The sequence below is a fragment of the Sus scrofa genome, chromosome 7 (genome assembly GCF_000003025.6).
Source record: "Sus scrofa isolate TJ Tabasco breed Duroc chromosome 7, Sscrofa11.1, whole genome shotgun sequence".
Classification (NCBI taxonomy): Eukaryota; Metazoa; Chordata; class Mammalia; order Artiodactyla; family Suidae; genus Sus; species Sus scrofa.
In genome coordinates, this window is record NC_010449.5 from 38746393 (window position 1) to 38769072 (window position 22680).

At 57.9% G+C, this 22680-nt stretch overlaps 1 protein-coding gene and 1 non-coding gene across 3 annotated transcripts; one reads left to right on the forward strand and one right to left on the reverse strand.

The window, feature by feature from the left end:
- Positions 1–15890, forward strand: VEGFA (vascular endothelial growth factor A; the record flags this gene model as incomplete). 2 transcript variants are annotated; one of them, NM_214084.1, is given in 7 exon segments in its annotated part: positions 706–777; positions 3803–3851; positions 7049–7245; positions 8053–8129; positions 8469–8498; positions 11656–11787; positions 13952–13976. In NM_214084.1, coding segments are annotated over 7 exon segments (573 nt in total). In that variant the 3' UTR covers positions 13974–13976.
- Positions 6744–6816, reverse strand: TRNAV-AAC. The gene has a single exon. It is a non-coding gene; the product is annotated as a tRNA-Val (tRNA).

Sequence of the window (22680 nt, forward strand, 5' to 3'; positions counted from 1 at the left end):
CAAGAGCTCCAAAGAGAAGTCGAGGAAGAGAGAGAGACCGGGTCAGAGAGCGCGCGCGGGCAAGCAAGAAACGAGAGGGACAGGGGCAAAGTGAGTGACCTGCTTTTGGGGGTGACCGCCAGAGCGCAGCGTGAGCCCTCCCCCTCGGGATCCCGCGTCGGACCAGCAGCGCTGACGGACAGACAGACAGACACCGCCCCCCGCCCCAGCGCCCACCTCCTACCCGGCCGGCGGCCGACCGTGGACGCGGCGGCGAGCCGCGGGCAGGAGCCGGAGCTCGCGCCCGGAGGCGGGGTGGAGGGGGTCGGGGCTCGCGGCGTTGCACTGAAACTTTTCGTCCAACTTCTGGGCTGTTCTCGCTCCGGAGGAGCCGTGGTCCGCGCCGGGGCAGCCGAGCCGAGCGGAACCGGGAGAAGTGCTAGCTCGGGCCGGGAGGAGCCGCAGTCGGAGGAGGGGGAGGAGGAAGAAGAGAAGGAAGAGGAGAGGGGGCCGCGGTGGCGACTCGGCTCTCGGAAGCCGGGCTCATGGACGGGTGAGGCGGCTGTGTGCGCAGACAGTGCTCCAGCCGAGCGCGCGCCCCAGGCCCTGGCCCGGGCCTCGGCTCCGGGAGGAAGAGGAGCCCGCCTGGGCGCTGAGGAGAGCGGGCCGTCCCGCAGCCCGAGCCGGAGAGGGAGCGCGAGCGGCGCCGGCCCCGGCCGGGCTTCCGAAACCATGAACTTTCTGCTCTCTTGGGTGCATTGGAGCCTTGCCTTGCTGCTCTACCTCCACCATGCCAAGGTAAGCGGCCGTGCCCGCCTGGCGCCGCGGGCCGCTGCGAGCGCCTCTCCCGGCTGGGGACGTGCGTGCGAGCGCGCGCGTGGGGGCTCCGTGCCCCACGCGGGTCCTTGGGCACCGGGCGCGCGGCTTCCCCTCTATCCTCGTACATGTAGGGGGAGGGGGCGCGCGCTAGGTGGGAGGGCACCGGGCTAGAGTCTCACCGCCCACGCGGGCCCTGCCCACCCACCAGAGTCACCGCACGTACGATCTGGGCCGACCAGCCGAGGGCGGGAGCCGGAGGAGGCGGCTGAGGGGGCTGGGCTTGCGCTGCCGCCGGCGGCTGAAGTTTGCTCCCGGCCGCTGGTCCCCGAGAACTGGAAGTCCGGGCAGCGGGGGCGGGAGTCGGAGCCCAGCGGGCGGGGGTGGGGGTGCTCGGACCTTGGACCGGAGGAGGGCAGAGAGCGTAGAGGGGGCAGGGCGCCGGCAGGAGAGGGGGCTGGCTGTCACTGCTGCTCGATCTCTGCGGCCCTCGCCGCGAGTTGCGGAAAAGTTTTTGGGTGGATTGCTGCTGGGACCCCCTCCTCTCCGCCGGACCACCTGCGCCGCACCACCCCCGCCCGTCCTCGCTCGCGTCCCGCTCGGTGCCCGCCCTCCCCCGCCCGGCCGGGCGCGCGCGGCGCGGAGCCGATTACATCAGCCCGGGCCTGGCCGGCCGCGTGTTCCCGGAGCTGCGGCGGCCCGAGCCGGGAGCCCGGGGCGGCAAGCGGCGCCCCTCCCCCCGCCGGCCCTCCGCGGGAAGGTGACCTCTCGAGGTAGCCCCAGCCGGAGGACCCGGAGAACCACCCCTATCCCCTCCCGCCGTTCCCGGCCCCTAACCCCGTCCTAGGAGGAATTTCCTGACGCCCCTTCCCCATTTCCTCCTTGGCTCGAAGCGAAACCCTTGTCACCCCTTTATTTTCACTCCCTTATGCCGAGAAGACCCATCTAACCCCTCGCTGGCCCCAGAGTCCGGGGGAAGAATGGCCACTGTCAGGAGTCGGGCTGCTGGGGCCCAGCCGGTGCTTTGTCGAGACTCTACCTAAAGTCCCGACTTGGTGACAGCCTGCTTCCTTCTCCTCCCCCACATTTCCGAGGGAGCTGTACTTTAGCTTTTATGGGGGTGGCCTAAGGGAGGGTTTAAAGAGTGTCGTTTTCCCATTTTACACTTTTAGGGAAAATGGTTGGAAATTTGCTGTGACATGGGCAGTGTGGGACCAGCCCTCCCTGAACCTTTGGAGGGAGCTCCTGCCAGCCTTGCAAACACACTTTGTTCTGGTGAAATGGGCGTTGGAGCAGGAGCAGGTGGTTTGGGAACTCCAAACTTGCCCACCCAGCGTGGTTCTCAGAGGCGCCTCAGGGGTCCTTTGCGCTCCCCCCTCAGGCACAGAGTCCCCTTGGGCAGAGGCAGAAGGAAAGAAACGGGCTAGGGTCCCTGCTGCCACCCGGAGTTCCTCAGACCCTGGCACAAAGGCCTTGGCTCCAGGCCTCCAAGGGAGGGGGAGGGGGAGGAGAGGCTGCCTAGCCACAGCGTGACCTTCAGAGGCCCCCAGAGAAGGGCACCTGGCCCCTCCCCGCCCAGAACTGTCTCTCCGGGTGCCCCCTGGCCTTGGAGGGGGTATGAAGTTTCCGTCCCCTTTGCTCGTTGGGGGCCCAGGAGGAGTGGAGGGCATAGGGGGAATGTTGGCAGAGGGAAGCCAGGGGGTGCCAGGGAGATGGGTGACGGGCTGAGGTGGAGGCTCCAGGGGGTCCCCAAGGGAGCTACAGGGGGAGGCGATCCATCTGGGATCCTGGAAACTGTTATCTGATCTTGGCCCTGGGGGCAAGGCTGGGGGTCTGGGGTGCATTGAGGGGTGTGTAGGAAGGAGGGGGACAGACAGTCAGACTTCTCTGCAGAGTCTGCAGTTCTGTGGGCCAGAGTGCAGCTCTGCTGCTCTGGATCTGCTCCCAAAAAGGGGCAGGTGGGGTGGGCAGTTGGTGACAACTGGAGACCCTCTGGAAGGGCGGGGGTGGGGTCCGGGGTGGGGGGAAGCCTTTGCCTGTGGGGTGCTGTCAGGTCCACATGGTTGGGCTAGTTGACCTTCACAGCTTCTGGGGAGGGGAGGAATGATATGGTGGGGGCGGGGAGGGACAGGGAGGCCGCAGGCCTAGGTGGTGCAGGGGGCCCCCTAGGGGCTGGGCAGTGCTAAGGCACCAAAGGCTTCCCAGGTTGCCTTTGAGGAAGGTGCCCGGCAGGTGCAGGTGCGAGGCACTTGGGACCCCCCTCCATCTGGGAGGAAGAAGAAACCAGGGTTTAGGTGGGCGTGTGAGGCTTTGGAGATACAGTCAGGCTCTAGGGAGATTTGCGCACAGGAAAAAATGGGGCTCTCCCCTCCCTGAGGGTTTCCTCCCAGGTTTGAACCTCTAGGCAACCTGTGGGTTTGCTGAGTGTTCCTGAGGACCGAAGCATTGGGATGGGGGAGGGAGCTTGGTGCCCTTCGGTCCTCTGCACCCCCCTCCCCTCCCCAGCACCAGCTCACCCTGGTATTTGTCATGTCAGCAGGAGAAGGTCACCATGTTGTTTTTCTCGCCCCTGGTCCTTCCTTCCTGCCCCAGTCCAAATCTGTCCTCCTGTTTGACCTTAATACTTACCCGTGGCTTTGGACCAGGGAGTCAGGGGGGCTGAGAGACGCCACTGCTCTTAGCTCAGCAAGGGGCCAGTGAGAGCTGGAAAAGGGGATTGTGGGGGAGGGGCAGGGACCTGGACAGCACAGCCTTCTGGTGTGTTCGTCCCGTGTTTTGAGCATCTTTCCCCCCCTCCGCCATAGCTGGTCCGTCTTGATCTTCCTTGGCTTCAGAATTGGAGTCGCGAGCATGCTTTGTGCTCCGGGGAGGTGCCCTGTTCCATTCAGAAGCCTTGGAGAAGCCACAGGCTGCGGGCTGGGAGGGACTGAGGCGGGAGCAGGGGCGGGGTGGCCGGGCCTGTGCATCCCTGCCCCTGCCCATTCTTCCCTCTTTGTTTTGTCCTCAGTGGTCCCAGGCTGCACCCATGGCAGAAGGAGACCAGAAACCCCACGAAGGTGAGTGTCCGTCTCCCCCCCCCCCCCCCCCCGCCGTGGCTCCCTTGATCTCCGGGGCATGGGTGGGAAGGCTTAGTTCCTTCTTCTCAGGTCTGGGTAGTGGGGGGAAGGGGCACAGGAATCTGGGGACCAAGAAAAGAAGAGGTGAGGGCCAGGAGATTAACCCTTCCGTCTGGAGGGTCTGTCTTTCCGACTCAGACTTCTGCCAGAAATGTCTTTTTTTCTTCTGCTCTTTCCAGTAAAATCTTATCTTGAGAAGGAGCCATGAGCACAGACTGGGAAAACAAATAGTATTCAAGGATCCCAGATGTCCTGGGAGGTGTCCCTCGTCCCCCCAGCTCCCAGGGGAGGATGGATATTCCATGTCACTTTCCAGCACAGCCAGGTTCCCACCTGTGGGGTCTGTGACCCTTGCAGTCCAGATGCGGGCTGTGCATGAGGTGGAGGTGAGGGAGCCTAGCTCCATGGAACCCTCTCTCCCCAGTGTGCATTCCTTGTAGGGTGGAGAGAGAAAGATTTACATGCCACCCCCTCCCCGCCCCCGACCCAGCCCTCCTGGGGAGCAGCTTTGGGTGCTTGTGAACTTCCCTCCGGGTCCAGCAGAGGGCTGGCTGTAGCTCCCGGGAGCCCCGCCCCTCTGGCCAGCCGAGTCGCCTGCCTTTTGTTCGCTGCAGTTTGGAGTACAGATCCTCCTGTTTCTCTAGGGACACCCTGGCTCTCCCTACCACTGAATGTGGCCTCTGCACCAGCCTGATGTGCCACTCCCCCAGCGCCCCACCTCTGAGGAAGGGAGGCCCTGGGGTCTTCCCCCACGCCCTTTCTCTCCACCCAGATCCAGTGGCCTGGGTAGTGGCTAGGGGCAGGGTTTGTACTCCCCAGGCTGGTGGCTGTGTCCAGCCGGTTCTGCCTCCTTCCTTGCCCAGGAGGAGTGCTTTCCTTGATGCAGGGCCTGGCTTCCCAGCCTGTGCCACCGACAGACCCTCTGACCCCCACTCCCTGGGTGCACCCCCCCCCAGCCTCCAGTGGTCTCTCTCTGGCCCTGGAGAAGCAAGACAAATGATCTTTGTTTGCTGGGGAAAAGGTTGTCTTCGAGAAATAAGGAAAACCACGAAGCCTGAAGTTGGAGTGATGTGTGTGCCCACGGCTGTGCCAAAGCAGGACAGCTTTTCCTGGAGGCAGTGGCTGGGGTGCAAAGGGTGTAGGTCAAGTCGCCCCCCTCCACCTCCTGTAGGCCTTAGGGATTCCAGGGAGCTATTACCCTCCATGGCCCAGGCCAGATGGTTCTGCTGGCTTGTCCTTGTGGCCCCGAAGCCTGTGCCCCCTCTGTCCCTAGCCACAATGAGGTGTCAGGTTAAGAATTCTTGATTAGTCATCTTCTTCAATATAGACTTGGCTTCAAAAAAGACCTCTTGAGATCCCTGCTCTTGTTTGTACTCTTTTTGATGACACTTGATCTTAACCCTTTGGGGGTAGAGAATTCTAGGTCCATTGGCTGGAGGGGGAAGCAGAGACCTCGGGCAAGGCCAGGGACAAGCTTGGGAGCCCCCATGGTTCTCCTTCCTGTTTTCACACCTGTGGCCTCCCCGCTTTCCGCCACATTCTCCTTGTGTGTGTACACTCCCCCACACCGAGCTCGGCTCATCTTCCTTTACCCCTCTGGAGGGAGGAGCAAGGGGAGGCCCAGCTACGGCCTCTGGGGAGAGGCAGCTGGGGAAATGCCCTTGGATGCCTTGGTGGGATTCCAAACCTTGTGTCACCCTGGCCGATGAAAGGGCACTTGTTTTGGGGCTGGAAAAGTGGAAGGCAAAAGCCTATACTTTAGCCTGTGTTTCAGTGTCTTTAGTGATCAGCCCAAGCCACTTACACGGATGTGCAGAGTCTGAGGCCCATATTGGGAGGAACGGGCCCAAGGTCACACCAAGTCCTGGCCAGAGCCCAGGCTTCCTCGCTGGCCAGGTGCTGCTTCTCCCCTCCTGTATAGGGGAAGCTCATCTCAGGGACAGGATATGCCCAGTGGTGTTGGTGGTGTGGTTGGTGGGGAGTGATGGGGAGTGGCAGGCTGGGGCACAATTTGGAGTAGTCATTCCAGTATCCTGACTTTATTTCTTCTCAAGGGCCCCGCCCCCGTGGCCCAGAATTACCTCTTCATGCTCTGGCTCCACAGGCAGCCTGGGAAGCTGTCTTTACCCTGGGCTCCCTGCAGGTCAGCTTCTAGAAACACTGTAGCTGTAGTGGCAGCACCGTTTTTGCCATGATGCAAGCACTTTGCCTTCCTGGGTGGGGTTATCGGTGCCTGGCAGGGCCCGCACAGTGTGCCCGCCCAGAGCCCCCTGCTGATTGCGGGCAGATCCAGCCTCTGCCCTTCACCTCCTCATGTCCAGGGAGAGGATCTGGCAGGTGGCAAAGCGCCCCCTGGTGCTGCCCCCTCTGTTATGTTAGTTTGGGAAGGCTTTGATGTCAAGAGCTGACTTTATTACTCATAGGCAGTGTGGCCTTGGAGCCAGTAACCCTGCATCTCTAAGCCTCTACTTTCCCATTTATAAAATGGGGGGTCCTACTAGAACCTCGTAGGACCAAGGGGGACAGTTGTTTGGAGTGACCTCTCTGGGCTCTTGTACACAGCGCTCAGCAAGCCCTCATTAAGTGGTTGTCGGTTAATGGTGTGGCTGTGGGGAGGTTGGAGGGAAATGGGGGGGCAGGTTTGCTAAGCTGGCTGTTCCTCCTTTCCCGGGAAGCTTAGAGCACCCCCAACACGAACACTCATGCACAGACTATCCTCTGGCATCAAGGTTGACCCAGGGATTGGCTTGGCTGTCATGGGCAGGCGGGGGGGATCCGATCTGGCAGGCTGCTGGAACCGCCAGCCACGTGTAATCTTTGATGAGAACTCAGTGTTTCCGCCTGGTTTTGAACTGGGGACCTTTTGCATGTTAGGCGAACGTGATAACCACTACACTACGGAAACCACGTGCGTGTGATCTCTGGAATCAAAACAAGCCTTCACCAGTGTGGATGGTGGAAAGCTTAGGAAAGGGCTTCAACCGCAGCCTGAGGGACTAAAGTTAGAGTTTCGGAAGGGCTAGCCCTGCCGTGGCTGCCTCTCCCAGGAAGGAGCAGCTTTGCCGAGCCAGGTGGAGAGAGGGGCCGGCCCCCTCTACAGTGACCTGATGGGCTCACGTGTCACCCCTCCCACGCAGTGGTGAAGTTCATGGACGTCTACCAGCGCAGCTACTGCCGTCCAATCGAGACCCTGGTGGACATCTTCCAGGAGTACCCCGATGAGATCGAGTACATCTTCAAGCCGTCCTGTGTGCCCCTGATGCGGTGCGGGGGCTGCTGCAACGACGAAGGTCTGGAGTGTGTGCCCACTGAGGAGTTCAACATCACCATGCAGGTGGGCACCAGCGGGGAGTGGGGGAGGGGGCTGCAGCTGGGGCATCGGGCTTTGGCCACAGGTGGTCCCTGGTCCTCTCCTGGGCAGCTCTTGAAGGGAGGAGCCAGCCTCGCCTTGCCTGGCTCCTGCCCCTGAGTCAGTCATGGGGAGGCGTGGGGGGCTTGCTCTCTTTGGAGAAAGAGATGCTCGCATATCCCAGGCCAGGTTTCCAGCAAGCCCTGACCACCACCTCCTCCCCCTGACCTCTGCCCCTCGACCCCCGCCCCCGGAACAGGAGTCCTTCCCTTTCTCTCTTGGAGGAAGAGGGTCCACCCTCCTTGGGGGCCCCGTTTGGGAAGCTGGATGAGCCTGGTCTGTGGAGAGTTTAAAAAGCCCGTTGTTGGGTGCTGCCTGCTGATGGGCATGTCTCAGCCTGGATGGGGAGGGAGGGAGATCTGAGACCCCCCCGCGAGAGGTGGGTGGCTCTTGGGTAGCTATGGGAGGGTAGGGTGAGCCCCGGAGGGGATGACAGGAGGGGAGGGGTGCGGAGTGGCAAGAACCCAGGACCTGAATTCCCAGCCTGGCCAGCCCTGCAGCCATGATTGCCCTCAAGAGAAACAGAGGCTCCTTGAGGTCAGCAGGGTGGCGGGGAGTTGGGCGTGGGCCTGAGGCTCTTCCCAGTAGAGCCCCTGGTCCCCCGCTACCTCCACCACCCATCCCTGCTCTGTAGAACCCCTGGGTGCTGAGTGGCAGGAGCCACAGGGGTGTCCCACCTGGGTATGGCTGGCTGGGTCACTAACCTCTGTGATCTGCTTCCTCTCCCTCCAGATTATGCGGATCAAACCTCACCAAGGCCAGCACATAGGAGAGATGAGCTTCCTACAGCACAACAAATGTGAATGCAGGTGAGGATGGAATCACAGAGCCATTGGTTCAGCGAACGGCTGCAGAGGGGCCTGCTCTGGGACGGGGTTCAGCAAGTTCCACTTGTTAGCCCTCTTCTACTTTCCAGCCATGTAACTGAGGGCTTTTCGATTTTATTCCAGCCCACCTCGGGCACATAATAGAATGTACCACCTAGCATTGTTATGAGGATTAAGTGATTTATTATATGTCAAGAGATTAAAACTGCACCGATGGGTCATAAATACTGTTTTTACGATTATTATTGTGATTGTAATCGTTACCATCAGCACCTGAACGCCTCTCTGTTTTGTTCTTTTCTCTTTCTCTACCCACTGCAGACCAAAGAAAGATAGAGCGAGGCAAGAAAAGTAAGTGGCCATGACTTTAGCTCTTCTTCCTCTTCTTGGCCAATTGTCTGGGTTTGGGGCTCTTGGCTTCCTCTCTCAGGGGCATCCAATGGCTTCACTGGGTCTGAGAGCTGGTCTCATGGGGACTTAGGGTGACAGCCGTGGGATGGAGCAAAGTCTCTGGCTCTAGGACAAGTGACAAAACCCAGCCTGGTGCCTGGAGCTTCCTTTGGAAGCGGCGCTGCGTCTCCAGGCCATTCCTGGCCGGGACTTGGTGGTCTTGGTGTTTGGGGGCCAGTGTGGACGCTGGCTCCCGGGCTTGCTCTAGCCTCCCATTGCCCACAGCAGGGAGAGGGAGTGGGTGGCGGAGAGGCCAGCTTTTGTGTGTCAGAGGACTTGGACTCTGTTGGTGGCTGCAGTAGTGGTGCAGTTGGATTGGGGGTCGGCCGGGGTGTTTTCTTGGCGCGTGCCCTCCTGTGGGAGCGAGGCAGGCCGGAGACACTCAGCCCCCTGGGCCAGGGGGAAAGGGAGAAGAGGCTGAATGTTGGTGGATTTCAGAGACTTGCAGTTGCTCCGTGTGGAGGCTCAGGTCAGGATGGGGCAGGGAGCGAGTGAGCCTTCAAGACGGGGTGAGCAGCTGGCACGGCAGGTGGGGGGAACGAGCCTGCAGGGGAAGAGACTGAGAGAGAGCATCCCTGTCCTTCCCCCACCTACCATCCTGTCTGCCCCCGGTGCCCTGGAGACACTGACACCCCAGAGGCTCCCCAACCCCTGCCTCTTCTCTAAGACCCCAACTTCCAGGATTTCTGTGGCTACCAGCACAGTGGTTTGGGAGAGTAGGCTCAGTGAGAGAGTGCCCACGCATGCGTGCGCGTGTGTGTGTGCGCGCGCGTGTGTGTGTGCGCGCGCGTGTGTGTGCGTGTGTGTGCGCATGTGTGCGCATGGGAGTGAAGACCCTCCTCCTTCTAGTACTTCCTTCTGAGAGGGGACAGACTTTCCCCGCTCCTCCCTGGCTCCCCCACTGCATTTCTCCCCCATGCCAGCCGTCCTGGGGGGCATTTTCCAGCGGGCAGCTGTGGAGAGGGCTGGTTTCCTTGAGGGGGACAGGCTTCAGCCTGCCCCCCCTTGCCCACACGGAGAGCAGGGGGCTCGCCTGGGCTCGGGAGAGAGTCTGGTGCGGTGGTGTAGCAGGCATTGTCAGGCTGGTGACAGGATGGCCTGCCAAGTGCTGCCCAGGCTCCTCCTCCCCACGCCTCCCTAACTCCCACCCCACCCTGCCGCCTGCCTGGGGCTCTGGGGACACCCAGCCCCTCCTCTCAGCTCAGGTTATGGCTGGGCTGGCTGGCGTCTTTCATGTGCCGCCCTTGGTTTTGTGCCAGCTCGCAAGGGAGCTGCTCCCCCACACTGAGACTCGCAGAGGCAGGGCCCCTGGAGGGACCCCCCGCCCCCGGCAGTGATCCTACTTGGAAATGAAGGCAGAAGGTGCCAGAGCGTGTCCTGCCCATCATCAGCCCCCTCCCCGCCCCCCACCTCAAGTCAGGTCTCTGACCTTCTCCCTGAACTCTGGTCTCCCTTTTATGGCCCTTGACCTTCAGGGTCAGACCTGTTCAGAGATGCTGGGCAGACTGCTTGCCCTCCAGACGTTGCCCCTTGCCCGGGGCCAGGAGACACTGAGCTTCGAGGCCTGTGGGTCTGGTGCCCTCCGCCAGCCTCTGTTCCCCACCCACAGCCTTGCTAGGGGCTGAGTTTGCCCCCTGCCCCGAGGGTGACCAAAGTGAGAAGGAGCCCTTGAGTGCCAGCTGCTGCATCCTGCTTGTGCACATGTGCATGCATGTGAGTGTCTGTGTGTGTGTGTGTGTGTGTGTGTAGAGGACTTCCCTGAAACCCGCAGCCTCCCCATGTCGCGGAGCCTGTCCTGGGCCCTGCCCTCCTCGCTGCCTCCTCTCCTCTCCCCTTCCCCCTCGCTCTCTCTCTGTCTGTCTCTGTTTTTTTATTTTCCAGAAAATCAGTTCGAGGAAAGGGAAAGGGGCAAAAAAGAAAGCGCAAGAAATCCCGGTATAAACCCTGGAGCGTGTACGTGGTGCCACCGCTGTCTCGTTCCCTGGAGCCTCCCTGGCCCCCCAATCCAACTCCTGCCTGCAGGACCCTGGCATCCCGCCTCCCACCCTCCCCTCCCCATCTCTGGCTCCCATCCGCCTCCCCGCCCCGCCCCTGTGTCTCTCTCTCACTCTTACTCCACTAATTGGCACCATGGGTAGATGTGGTGGCGGCGGCGGCGGCGTTGCTGGTCCAGGGTTGGGGGTGGACAGAGGGGGCCTGGAGGATTCAGGGAGGGGCCTCTGGCTTGGCTGGGCACCGCCTTTCTCTCACCCACTGGGCACTGGTGTCGGGCCCATGTTGGCACGGGTGCCGGGTACTGATGCCTGCTCACCCAACTGGTTTCCACTGCTCCCAGCTTCCGCACTGTCAGGAAGCTGGGGGGCAGGGGTGGGGAGGGCAGACGTGGCGTGAGGAAGGGGCGTGGATAACATGAGGCAGCTCGTTGTCGGCCAAAGGAGGAGGTGGGGTCCAGCAGCACTGCAGCCTGTCCTTGTGGACTGGGGGTCTCTGGAGGGGGGCTCCACCCCTGGCACCCACAGAAGCCATAGGGCTGCCTCTTCCTCTGGGTTTGAGGCTGTCAGGGGGGCCCTTTGGCCACTGGCCCGTGGACCCAGCCTCTAGGCCTAGCCGTCACTCCCTGCCTCAGCCCACCTTTGGTGAAGGGGCCTGGGCATGAGCCTTGGCACAGGGAGGAGGTGGCTGTGATTGCTGTCCCCAGCAGATGGAGAGTCAGGTTGTGCTTTTTTCGGGGGTGGTAGCTGTGGGGGCCCCATGGCCCGAGACTTGCACTTGTGCCCATGGGACAGCACTGCCCCTTATGACAGCCCTCTCCTCGCATTCTGCCCATCTGCGTCTGCCTCTTTCTGCGGGCAGGCTTCCTAGCCAGTGCTGCCTCTTTCTGCCGCTGTCTCTTGTCTTCTGCTCTGGCATTGGACCCTTCCAGGGCGTGGAAGGGCATGGGGGCCCGCGCTCCGGGTGGGGGTGCAGCTGCGGACGTGGTAGGGGGTGTTGCATGGATTTTTTTTCTCTCTCTCTGCTGACGCTCTAGCTTAGATGTCTTTCCTTTTGCCTTTTGCAGTCCCTGTGGGCCTTGCTCAGAGCGGAGAAAGCATTTGTTTGTACAAGATCCGCAGACGTGTAAATGTTCCTGCAAAAACACAGACTCGCGTTGCAAGGCGAGGCAGCTTGAGTTAAACGAACGTACTTGCAGGTTGGTTCCCAGAGGGCAAGCAAGTCAGAGAGGGGCTTCCACAGAGATGGGGAGAGAGAGAGAGCGAGAAAGCGAGAGAGAGAGAGAGAGAGAGAGAGAGAGAGAGAGAGAGAGAGAGAGAGAGAGAACGAGAGAGCGAGAGCGAGCACGCACCTGAGAGGAGCCAGCTGCTTGCCTGGCTTCTAGCTGCCTGCCTGGTGACGGCTGCCTTCTCTGCTCGCGGGGCCCCTGCGCCAGGTGGCAGGCGTGGCTGGCCTGGTGGGGGCCCGGTCAGAGCTTGCCGGGGTTGCCTGAGTGGGCAGGCCAGTGTGGCTTCCTGTGGCGGTGTGGACGCAAGCTGAGTGTTGTGTCCTGTGGTCCTGCTCGTGGTGGCTGTTGGTCCTGATGTTGTTACCACTACCTTTGCTACTAATAGGGAGGGCCCTGCCCCTTGGGGGGGGCTGAGGGGGTGGACGCTGCCTCTTCAAAGCGCAAACACTCGAGGGCCTGGCCAAAGCCTCTGATGCCTGCACTGCTGGGTATCTCTTCCCTTTAGTGTCTCTCGGTGAGGACAGGGTTTGAGTCCATCTTCAGACTGGGGTCCTGGGGGGGCATGGGCTCTGGCTGTTGGCTTAGGGCGGTTAGGAGATTGAATTCAGGGGACACTAGATACCCTTAATACTCCAGGAGTCACAGCGACAACCTCAAACAGCCCACGTGTTTCCAAATGCCCCCAGGGTGGGGGCCATGCCCTCACCCTGAATATTAGCCTGTGAGCTCCTTCTGCCTGGGCCTGAGCTTTAGTCACCTGTCTGACCCTCCCAGGTGTCTGTCCCTTGTTCACACTGGGGACCGAGGAAGTATCAAGTGTGTGAGTGAAAACAAGACAAGAGTTCGGTGATGAGGGCAGGAGCTCGGGGCAGTGACAGGTGGCTGGCAATCTTTTGATGCCTCGATTGGCATTCGTACCTATTTGTCCTGTGCTCAAAGGCAGGGAGTCCTCTGGACCAGTGTCACCCTCACCCAGGGCAGAAAGGCTCTTATGAGGTCTCCCCCGGGCAGGGCCATGGTGCCCCAAGCCCTCCCAGATGCCTCATTAATTACCAAGGTCCTTGGGGTGAGGCTGTCTGTCCCATGTTCCTGTGGCTTGTGAGTGTCAGGGGACGCTGGGGGCCGGGCCCTGGGGTGTCGGCAGTGTTTGATGACAGGAAGTGTATGCCAGCGCTGGGGGTGGGGGCTCTGCCTCACCTCAGGGCTGGGTGAGGGCTTTGCCACATCCCCCGGGGGCCTCAGAGAAGATAAGGGACTTGCTATTTTTTAGGTGTATCATAGTGATTGTTCTGCAGAGCTGGGAAGGGGGCTGTCTGCCGCGACCTGGGAGCTGATGGAAGTTACCCCAACCCACCTGCTAACCTGGCTCTATGGGGGTGTTTCAGTCCCCACATCAGAGGCTTAGGATCCCTATTACCCTGGCTCTCAGCAGGGTAGGGCCTGCTCTGACCCCTCCTCACGTGGGGAGGGTAAAAGGCCAGCAGCCCAGGGGGAGGGGCCTGTCCTAGGCATCCCCTCTGCTCCCCCCACCCTAAGTTCACTAGCATATTGGAAAGGCAGCCTGGTGCCTGGGGCCCACAGCCGAGGCTGGGACGGTGGGCACAGAGAAGGGGCGTGTGTCCCTCACCTTCCCAGAGCCGCGGGCCCTGCTGGCTCCCTCTCTCTTGGGAGTCTCCCTTCCTGGCCGGCTGGCCTCTGCACAGACCCCGTCCTTTGCTCCCCCAACTGGCGCCCTCAAACCAGCCCCACAGGGACTGCAGCAAAACACCTTCCGCAGAGACGCTTTGCTGATTAACTTGGTCCAGCTCTGCTCACCCATCAGCTCTTAAATGTCACGTAGGGACTCTTCTTTGGTACGTGTTCATCTGTTCTTTGTGATGAGATGTCCTCGTGTCCTTGTCTAGTTGTCACAACTAGATCGTAAACTCCGGAGGGCAGGCTGCAGGCCCCCTCCCCTGGGCAGAGCTGCTGCTCTGTAGGGGCCCCCCTCGGACAGGGGCTCCTGGAGGCAGGACCTCGCTTTCTCTGTCCTCTCCACCGCCGCCACCGGCCTCCGCCTCGGGGGGCCGTGGCCTCCGCATCAGGCCTCCTCCCCGGGCCCTAACCCCCGGCCTCCGTTTCCTGTCCCCCGCAGATGTGACAAGCCGAGGCGGTGAGCCAGGCTGGAGGAAGGAGCCTCCCTCAGCGTTTTGGGCACCAGACGTCTCACCAGGAAAGACTGACACAGAACGACCCGTAGCCGCCGCCACCACCACACCACCGCCATCGACAGAACAATCCTGAATCCAGAAACCTGACGTGAAGGAAGAGGAGGCTGAGCGCAGAGCACTTTGGGTCCGGAGCGCGCGACTCCGGCAGAGGCATTCCCGGGCCGGTGACCCAGCACGGCCCCTCTTGGGATTGGATGGCCGTTTTTGTTTCTCTTGCTGCTAAATCACCGAGCCCGGAAGATTAGAGAGTTTTATTTCTGGGGTTCCTATAGACACACCCACCCACATACATACATTATATATATATATATATATTATATATATAAAAATAAATATATATATTTTATATATATATAAAATATATATATTCTTTTTTTAAATTAACATTGCTAATGTTATTGGTGTCTTCACTGGATGTATTTGACTGCTGTGGACTTGAGCTGGGAGGAGAACGTCCCTACCCAGATCCCGACAGGGAAGAGGATGGACCGAGAGACTCCGGCGCCGTCTTTTTGTCCCTCTTAGGGAAGCCGGGGTCCCCTCCCCTGCCTGGGAATGCGCAAGGCCAGGGCATGGGGGCACATTTGGCCTGCTTCTGGGAACACCGACAAACCCAGCCCTGGCCCCGAGCCTCTACCCTGAGTCAAACGGATGGAAAGACAGACGACAGGGACAGGGGTGAGGACGCTGGCTCCGACCAGGAGTTCGGGGGAGCCTCGGGACACTGCTGTGCTTTGGGGACCCCCTCCGCGTGCTGCACCGGCATCTTGCCCCCAGGGGCACTGCCTGGATGATTTGGGAGCCCGGGTGGCCTTCACCCCCTCTCCCCTGCTCCCGAGATGCCCGGGGGCCACTGACACGTGGCGGAGACGCGAACAGAGATGGTGGTGGAGGAAGGGCCGCCCGGTGCCGGCTCGTCCTTTTCGGGAGGGGCCTTCTGCCTTAGCCCTCTCCCAGCTTCGCTTCCTGGGTGCAGCCCAGGAGGGCCCCATGTCCTCAGACCATTGAAACCACTAGTTCTCTCCCCCCCCAGGAAACCTGGCTGTGTGTGTGTGAGTGGTTAACCCACCCCTGTCCCCGACCCTTCCCGCGGCGTAGAGAGACAGGGCTGGGTCCCCGTGCCCACCCTGGAGGCAGAGGAAAGAGAAGTGTTTTATATGCGATACTTATTTAATATCCCTTTTTAATTAGAAATTAAAACAGTTAATTTAATTAAAGAGTAGGGTTTTTTTCAGTATTCTTGGTTAATATTTAATTTCAACTATTTATGAGATATATCTGTCTTGCTCTCTCTTACTTGTACTGGTCTTTGTGTATAAATTCCTGTTTCTAATCTCTCTCTCTCTGATCGGTGACAGTCACTAGCTGGTCCTGAACAGATATTTAATTTTGCTAACACTCAACTCTGCCCTCCCCTTTCCCCTGGCTCCCCGCCACACATTCCTTTGAAATAAGGTTTCAATATACATCTACATACTATATATATATTTGGCAACTTGTGTTTGTGTATATATATATATATATATATATATATATGTTTATGTATATATGTGATTCTGATAAAATAGACATTGCTATTCTGTTTTTTATATGTAAAGACAAAACCAGAAAAAATAGAGAATTCTACATACTAAATCTCTCTCCTTTTTTAATTTTAATATTTGTTATCATTTATTTATTGGTGCTACTGTTTATCCGTAATAATTGTGGGGGAAAAAGATATTAACATCACATCTTTGTCTCTAGTGCAGTTTTTCGAGATATTCCGTAGTACATATTTATTTTTAAACAACAACAAAGAAATACAGCTATATCTTAAAAAAAAAAGCATTTTGTATTAAAGAATTTAATTCTGATCTCAAAGCTCCTCCTGGTTTCTCCTTCTCCATTGAATCCTTGTTCCAGACTTCCTCCTGCCCCCTCTCCCTCCTCCCTTGGGGAACATGGCATTTGCCTGAGGTCTGGGAAAGGGGTTCTAGATGTGTAGGTTATGGGGTGACCCACCTCGTTGTGCTGGGGGCCAGAGTCCTTCCATTCTGGCTGGGCCAGTCCTGGGGGAGCTCATCCAGGCCCTGCCATCTATAGAAGGCGAGGGAGGGAGAGAAAGCTTAGATCAGAGTTGAGAGCCAGAGCTGAGCCACCTTCAGGAGTCATGTGATCCAGGTGGTTCCTTTGTTCAGGGAAGGGGATAGCCATGTGTCTGAGCTTGCTGCCCAGGGCACAGGATGGGGCTGGATTTGGCCCTGGAGCCTTGGCTGCAACAGGCTGGGAGTGGAAAGGGACTGCTCGTGGGGGCCAGTGACCCAGGATGTAATTTTGGAGGTAGGAGAGAGAGGTGGAGTAGCCCATATCTGCAGTGCCACAGTGTCAGGAACCCATGGCCTGGGCATGAGCTGCAGCTGAGCGGTTTTAAACAGGCACTGCTCCAGCAGGGGAGTCAGGGAGGCTGTTCAGGAGGCTGTTGTAGTCCTGGGGGAGGTGCTCTGAGCTGGTAGCAGTGACTTGGGTGACTGATCAAGGAGGATGCCCCCTGCCTCTCCTGGCCACCCTGTCCCTGTCATCGTGCAGCTTTGTGTCTACTAGACCCAAAAGTCTCTCTCTTTCTTTTCTTTTTTTTGCTTTCAGGGCTGCACCCGGAACATATGGAAGTTCTCAGTCCAGGGGTCAAATCAGAGCTACAGCTGCTGGCCACAGCCACAGCAACTCGGGGATCCGAGCTGCATCTGTGACCTACATCACAGCTCATGGCAACACCAGATCCTTAACCTACCAAGCGAGGCCAGGGATCAAACCTGAGTCCTCATGGATACTAGTCGGGATTGTTACCACTGAGCCACAATGGGAACTCCCCCAAAGTCTCATTTTTAAGTGTTCATTTTGCAAGCACTTTCCACCTGTGGCTCTTCTAACTGGTTAACACTGAATCCGCACCAGCACCCTGTGAGGTCGGGCCTCTTGCCATCCTGGGTGGGTATTTGCCTGAGCCTCCCACCTGGCTTCCCGGATTCTCCTCTCACCTGCACTGTCATCAGCACGGTGAGCCTGTTAAAATGTGAGCGGAATCATGTCACCTTTTGGCTCAAACCCCCACAGACTCTGTTTTACTCGGTGAAATAAGCCAAAGTCCATACGGTGGCCTTAAAAGGCCCTGCACCATCTGTGCTGCCCCCATCTCCCCGACTTAGTGACCTCCAGCCAGCACCCCCATGTCACTTGGTCGGCTCCAGCCACACTAGCTTCTCTGTTCCTCAGATGGTGGGCGTGCTCTCACCCCAGGGCCTTTGCACAGGCTGCTCCCTCTTCCTGGAGTGTCTTTCTCCAGACATGCCTTGTGTGACCCTCTTCCCTTCAAGTCTTGTTCTCTTCTCAACGAGGCCACCTCGACCATGGCATTTACAGTTGAAACCCCTTCTTCACTCTGCACGTGGGGTCTTCCTTTTCACTCACCTCCCCCGCCCCCGACCGCCACAGAACAGGCTATTTTCTAGCATACTCTAGAACAGCGCTGTGAACCACGATCTATGATGTGAACCACGTATGTAGTTTCAAGTGTTCTCCGAGCCAGATTTTAAAAGATAAAAGAAACAGGTAACATTTAATTTAATAATAACACATTTTACTTAACCCCAACATATCTAAAATATCATTCCAACGCTGAATCGAAATAAAAATGATTAATGAGAGGTTTTTACATTATTTTTGGTACTGTCTTCAAATCTGATGCGTATTTTTTTTTTTTTCTTTTTTTGGTCATGCCTGTAATATGTGGCAGTTCCCTGCCCGGGGATCGAACCTGTGCTGCTGCAGTGACAACTCCAGATCCTTAATCTGCTGCGCAACAAGAGAACTCCTATTTTGCTTTTCTATTGAACATTCAACTGGGAGTAGCCACAATTATCTTTTTTAAGGGCCGCACCCGAGGCATATGGAGATTCCCAGGCTGGGAGTCTAATTGGAGCTACAGCTGCTGGCCTACGCCACAGTCACAGCGACACAAGATCTGAGCCGTGTCTGCGACCTACACCACAGCTCATGGCCACGTCGGATCCTCAACCCACTGAGCCAGGCCAGGGATCGAACTGGCGTCCTCGTGGATCCTAGTTAACCACGGAGCCACGAAGGGAACTCCAGGGAGTAGCCACATTTCAAGTGCTTGTCATGTACACGGGACTAGTGACTGCCATTTAGGACAGTGTAGCTTTAAATTTTACCCCCCACTGTGGGCCTTCCCCCCACTACTAGAATGCAAGCAATGCGAGGCCAGAGCCTTTTATGTGTTTTGTTCATTGTTATATCTCCAGCTCCTAGAATGGTGCCTGAGACATAGAACATGCTCAATAAACACTTGTTATCTGGCTGACATTGTTGAAACTGAGGCCTGGCGACTGAAGATTTATTTCAGCCCAAGACTGTGGAGGTAGGTGAGGGGCCGCCCTGGTGGGAGTGGAGGGTTGAGGGCCTTGTTAACAGGTGGGGGGACATGAGCAGGGCTGGATGGAGAGAAGGGAACTCAGTCGTTGGTGGGGATTAGAAAAAGAGGCCTCTTCAGCCATGCCAGTCCCTGTCTCCTCCTCTTAGCCACCCTGGAGATGGGGCTCATTATGGCCGCTTGGCCGATGAGGCTCAGAGAGGGTAAATCACTTGCCCGAATTGACGCACAGCCAGGCCGTGGCCAAGCCAGAATTTAAACCAGCTTGCCTGACTCCACTTCTAGGGCTCTTCCACCTCACCACAGTTGCCCCAGGCTAGGGCAGAACATCAACCAAGAAAAATGAATCGTCTAGACTGAATACAAACAGGCAGCACAAAAGTGGGACAGGGGGAGGATGTGGTGGTGGCCAAACCCAGGGCTGACATCCAGATTTCCCCAAATGTGGTAAGGCAAGGCAAGGCAAGAGAGGTCTCCAGGGGCTAGGGCTCGTCCGTAGAAGATCCGAAACCTAAGCACGAAAGAGATTGCAACATGCAGCCTTGGAAGAGAGAAACAGTCTTTAAATAGACTCTGGTGAAAAGGAGGATAAAATGAGCGGGCTGAGTCCCCCGATTGTATAAGACCTGTCACACACCCCCTGCAGCCTTCCCAAAGGACCTCGGAAGGCCCAGTGCCAACATGTCCCCACTTTTCTCCCCACTGTGGGACTGGCACCCTCCCGTCTGGTCTGGCCAGTGCTGTCCCTGGAAATGCACTGTGCCTTCTCAACTAGGCTCTGCCCAGCCTGAGCCCCTTTCCCTTTTTCCTGAGGGGCAACCTACCCTGGCCTCAGCGCCAAAGGCCTTTGGAGTACTTGCTTCTCCAAGGAACTGCCGAGCCTATGCTCCTTCCTCCTGCAAGGAGCCGGGATGGACCCACACAGAACTAGGTGATTCGGGATCGGTTTCCTACGTTAGCACCATCATGGTGGCCTGGGAGGAAATATGGCAGCCAAAGGCTCTTCCCGCCCCTGTGCCTGCGTGCGGCAAGACATAGAGTCAACTCTTCCTGGGCTGGCCTTCTTCTTCTTCTTTTTTTTTTTTTTTTTTTTTTTTTTTTTTTTTTTTTTGTCTTTTTGCTACTTATTGGGCCGCTCCCATGGCACATGGAGGTTCCCAGGCTAGGGGTCGAATCGGAGCTGTAGCCACCGGCCTACGCCAGAGCCATAGCAACGCAGGATCCGAGCCACGTCTGCGACCTACACCACAGCTCACAGCAACACCGGATCCTTAACCCACTGAGCAAGGCCAGGGACCGAACCCGCAACCTCATGGTTCCTAGTCACATTTGTTAACCACTGCACCACGACGGGAACTCCTGGGCTGGCCTTCTGACTTGCTTTGACTAAGAAGATGTGGCAGATGTGCTGGGACTTTCAGGCCTCGGCCTTCAGGGGCCTCGCTGTTTCCATTTTTTCCCCACGCCACTTGGAAGGTAGCTTCCATGCTGTGAGGAGGTCCAACTACCCTGCTGGGGAGCGCGGCCATGGAGGGAGAAGGAGAGGGGCTCAGGCAGGCCCTGCAGGGGCCCACGACCTGTGAGGGAGGCCGTTGGGATTCTCCAAACCCAAGCTAGCCATTCTTGGAACAACACAGAAAGGAAAGCTGTACCGGGCTGTGAGTAAATATATGGCTGTTTTTTCAAGCTATGATATTCTGGGGTCGTTGTTACCCTCCAGTCATATCTGAACCATCTAACTAAGTGGTCATTTCTTCAGGGCCAGGACCTCTGTCCCTTCCTATCCATATGGCTTTACCGTGTGCATGGTGGATTCAGGGTGGAGGAAAGTTCAAGGCAAGAAGGATCTTTATAAATGAATCAGAGAACAGCAATCTCTCCTGGTGGGAAGACCCAGGGCAAGGGCTAAGCAAGGCGGGACAAAATCTTGTCTGAATTTCCCGAATGAGGAGAGCCACTCAGTTTTATTGATGTCTCGCCGAGAGAAAGTGGGCCTGACTTACAGCATGAGGGAGAGAGGCTAGAGGCTATGATGAACTGGCAGAGAGAGAAGCACAAGAGATTTGAAGGATGAGCCTATGGAATCATCTCCTTCCTGTCCTTCCTGCCTCCCTCCCATCCTCTAGCCTTTAGGAAATAGTAGCCATGTGTGCTGTGCCCTGGTGCAGCCTGGGCTCTCATCAACTGAGATGGCTTCGGCACACCCCAGCCGCAAGATGGGGGCCAGACGAGCTGACCCTTGGGAGGCCCGACCAGGCTGGCCTCAGAGTTCTTGGGAGGAAGACAATTCAGCTACATCCACAGGACATTATCCATCAGGACATGGGGCACAGGGGAGGGCAGGGAAGGAATCAGTAAATATTTATAATCTGCCTGGAAAGGGAAAACGCAAGGCGAAGATAGGGCCTGGCTGAACATCTGCAGAGGAGGGGAGTGACTCAGAAAGGGGAATGCACTGGGACTGAGGGGAGCAGGGGTTCAAAGGAAAAGGGCCTGTCAGGCATCAGTGCCCATGGAAGGAAGGCCGGGCCTGGGTCTTTTCAGGACCAGAGGGCCCATGTCTGAAACAGATTTGCATTGGGGGAGTTCCCTGGTGGCTCAGCAGGGTAAGGATCTGGCATTGTTACTGCTGTGGTTTGGGTCACTGTTATGGTGCAGGTTCAATCCCTGGCCTGGGGATGGCAAAAAAAAAAAAAAAAAAAAAAAAAAAAAAAAAAAAATTTGCATTTGCCTTTGGGAGGTTGGCCCTTTTCAGGACCTGCAACCTCACCTCGCCCCCCAGCAGCACACGGTGACCTTCCCCACCGGAATTCTCTCTGTGTCTGTGCTGAGCCAAGGCTGGCTGGGCCCTGTTGTTGCCTCACATCCCTTGATGGTCCCTAGGTCTGGCTCCAAGTGGGGAAGATGCCAACACAGATCTCTCTCCTGGGGCTTTGCCTGTCCCCTCTGAGAATCCCATTCCATCGGGCTGCCTGGGGGACACGGTGTGCCCACTCCCCACCCCGTTTGCAGCTGATGCAGACATCTTGGGGCTGAATGTCCCAGGAGGCAGGGTGATGGCTTGCCAGGCCAGCCCCAAGGGACCTCTCCTCAAACGCCCTGCCTGCAGCCTCTGCCGAGCCTGATCTGGGCTACCCTAAGCCTCACCAGAACTGGTGACGGGTCCGGGTGGGAATCCTGGCTCTGCCGCTGGCCACCGTGATGTCTCTGGGCCTCAACATTCTCATCTCTAAAATGGGGACACACGCACCTGCACTGTGAGCTTGAGGGGAGGAAGGGAAGTGGACGACGTGCAAAAGTACCTGGGACAGTGCCTGGTATGCAGGGTGTGCTCACGGTGCTCATTGTAATTATGTAGTTATTTCTAGTCTCCACGTCAATGCCTTTTTCTTCTCCTACTTTAGTATAATTTGGCTATTTTGTTTCCCCTCCTCACTTTTTAATGTTTAAACCAAAATACCGTGACCTGGGTTTATACCATCTTTGCAAGCACACATCCTCACTCCCCCACGGAGGAGTGAGGCAAGCCAGGCTCTCAGGAGTGTCCATCTCAGAAGCCCTCCCAGAAGGGCTCCAGGATCTTTGGGGGGAGGGTCTGAGGTGCAGGGACGGATGGGGAGGGGCCTCTGGGATGAAGGGAGAGGGGAGAAGAATGCCTTTCCTGGTGCTCAGAGAGCTGGAAGCTGCCGTCTCCTGGGGAAATGGGCCCTTGCATATCTGTTTGTGTTTGGCTTCCTTCTGGTGGGGGACCTCTCCACCCCCCACCCCAGGTCTCTGTTTTGCTCCCCAGGGTTTTCGTCCCACTGCCCCATCTTCAGTTCTGCCCATCCAGCCTGAGAAAGAGAGAGGATGGCGGGGGCCGGGATTCAGGGCCGGCTGGAGGCTGAGGACTGTGGGGAAGGCCAGGCCCTGGCTGACACCCTGGCCACCTCCTCTCACCCGGAGTAAGACGCCAGGTCACAGGTCTCCTTCCGCACGAGTCCATCCACACGGCTTGCACACTTACCAGTGTGACAGGGGTCACCACTCCCAGTCATGGGGCGGCTGCCCGATTGGGTAAGGGTTCCCTGGGTGGGGGCTGTGGGGCCGAGCTGAGGGATCTGGCTTCTCAGGATGAGCCCCCCGGGAGTGAGGGGTGAGGGGCTGACCTGGCTGGAGTCCCATGACCCCGAGCTCCCCTCCAGGAGCTGCTGATTCTTTAGCAATAATAAACACCTCGTGGCT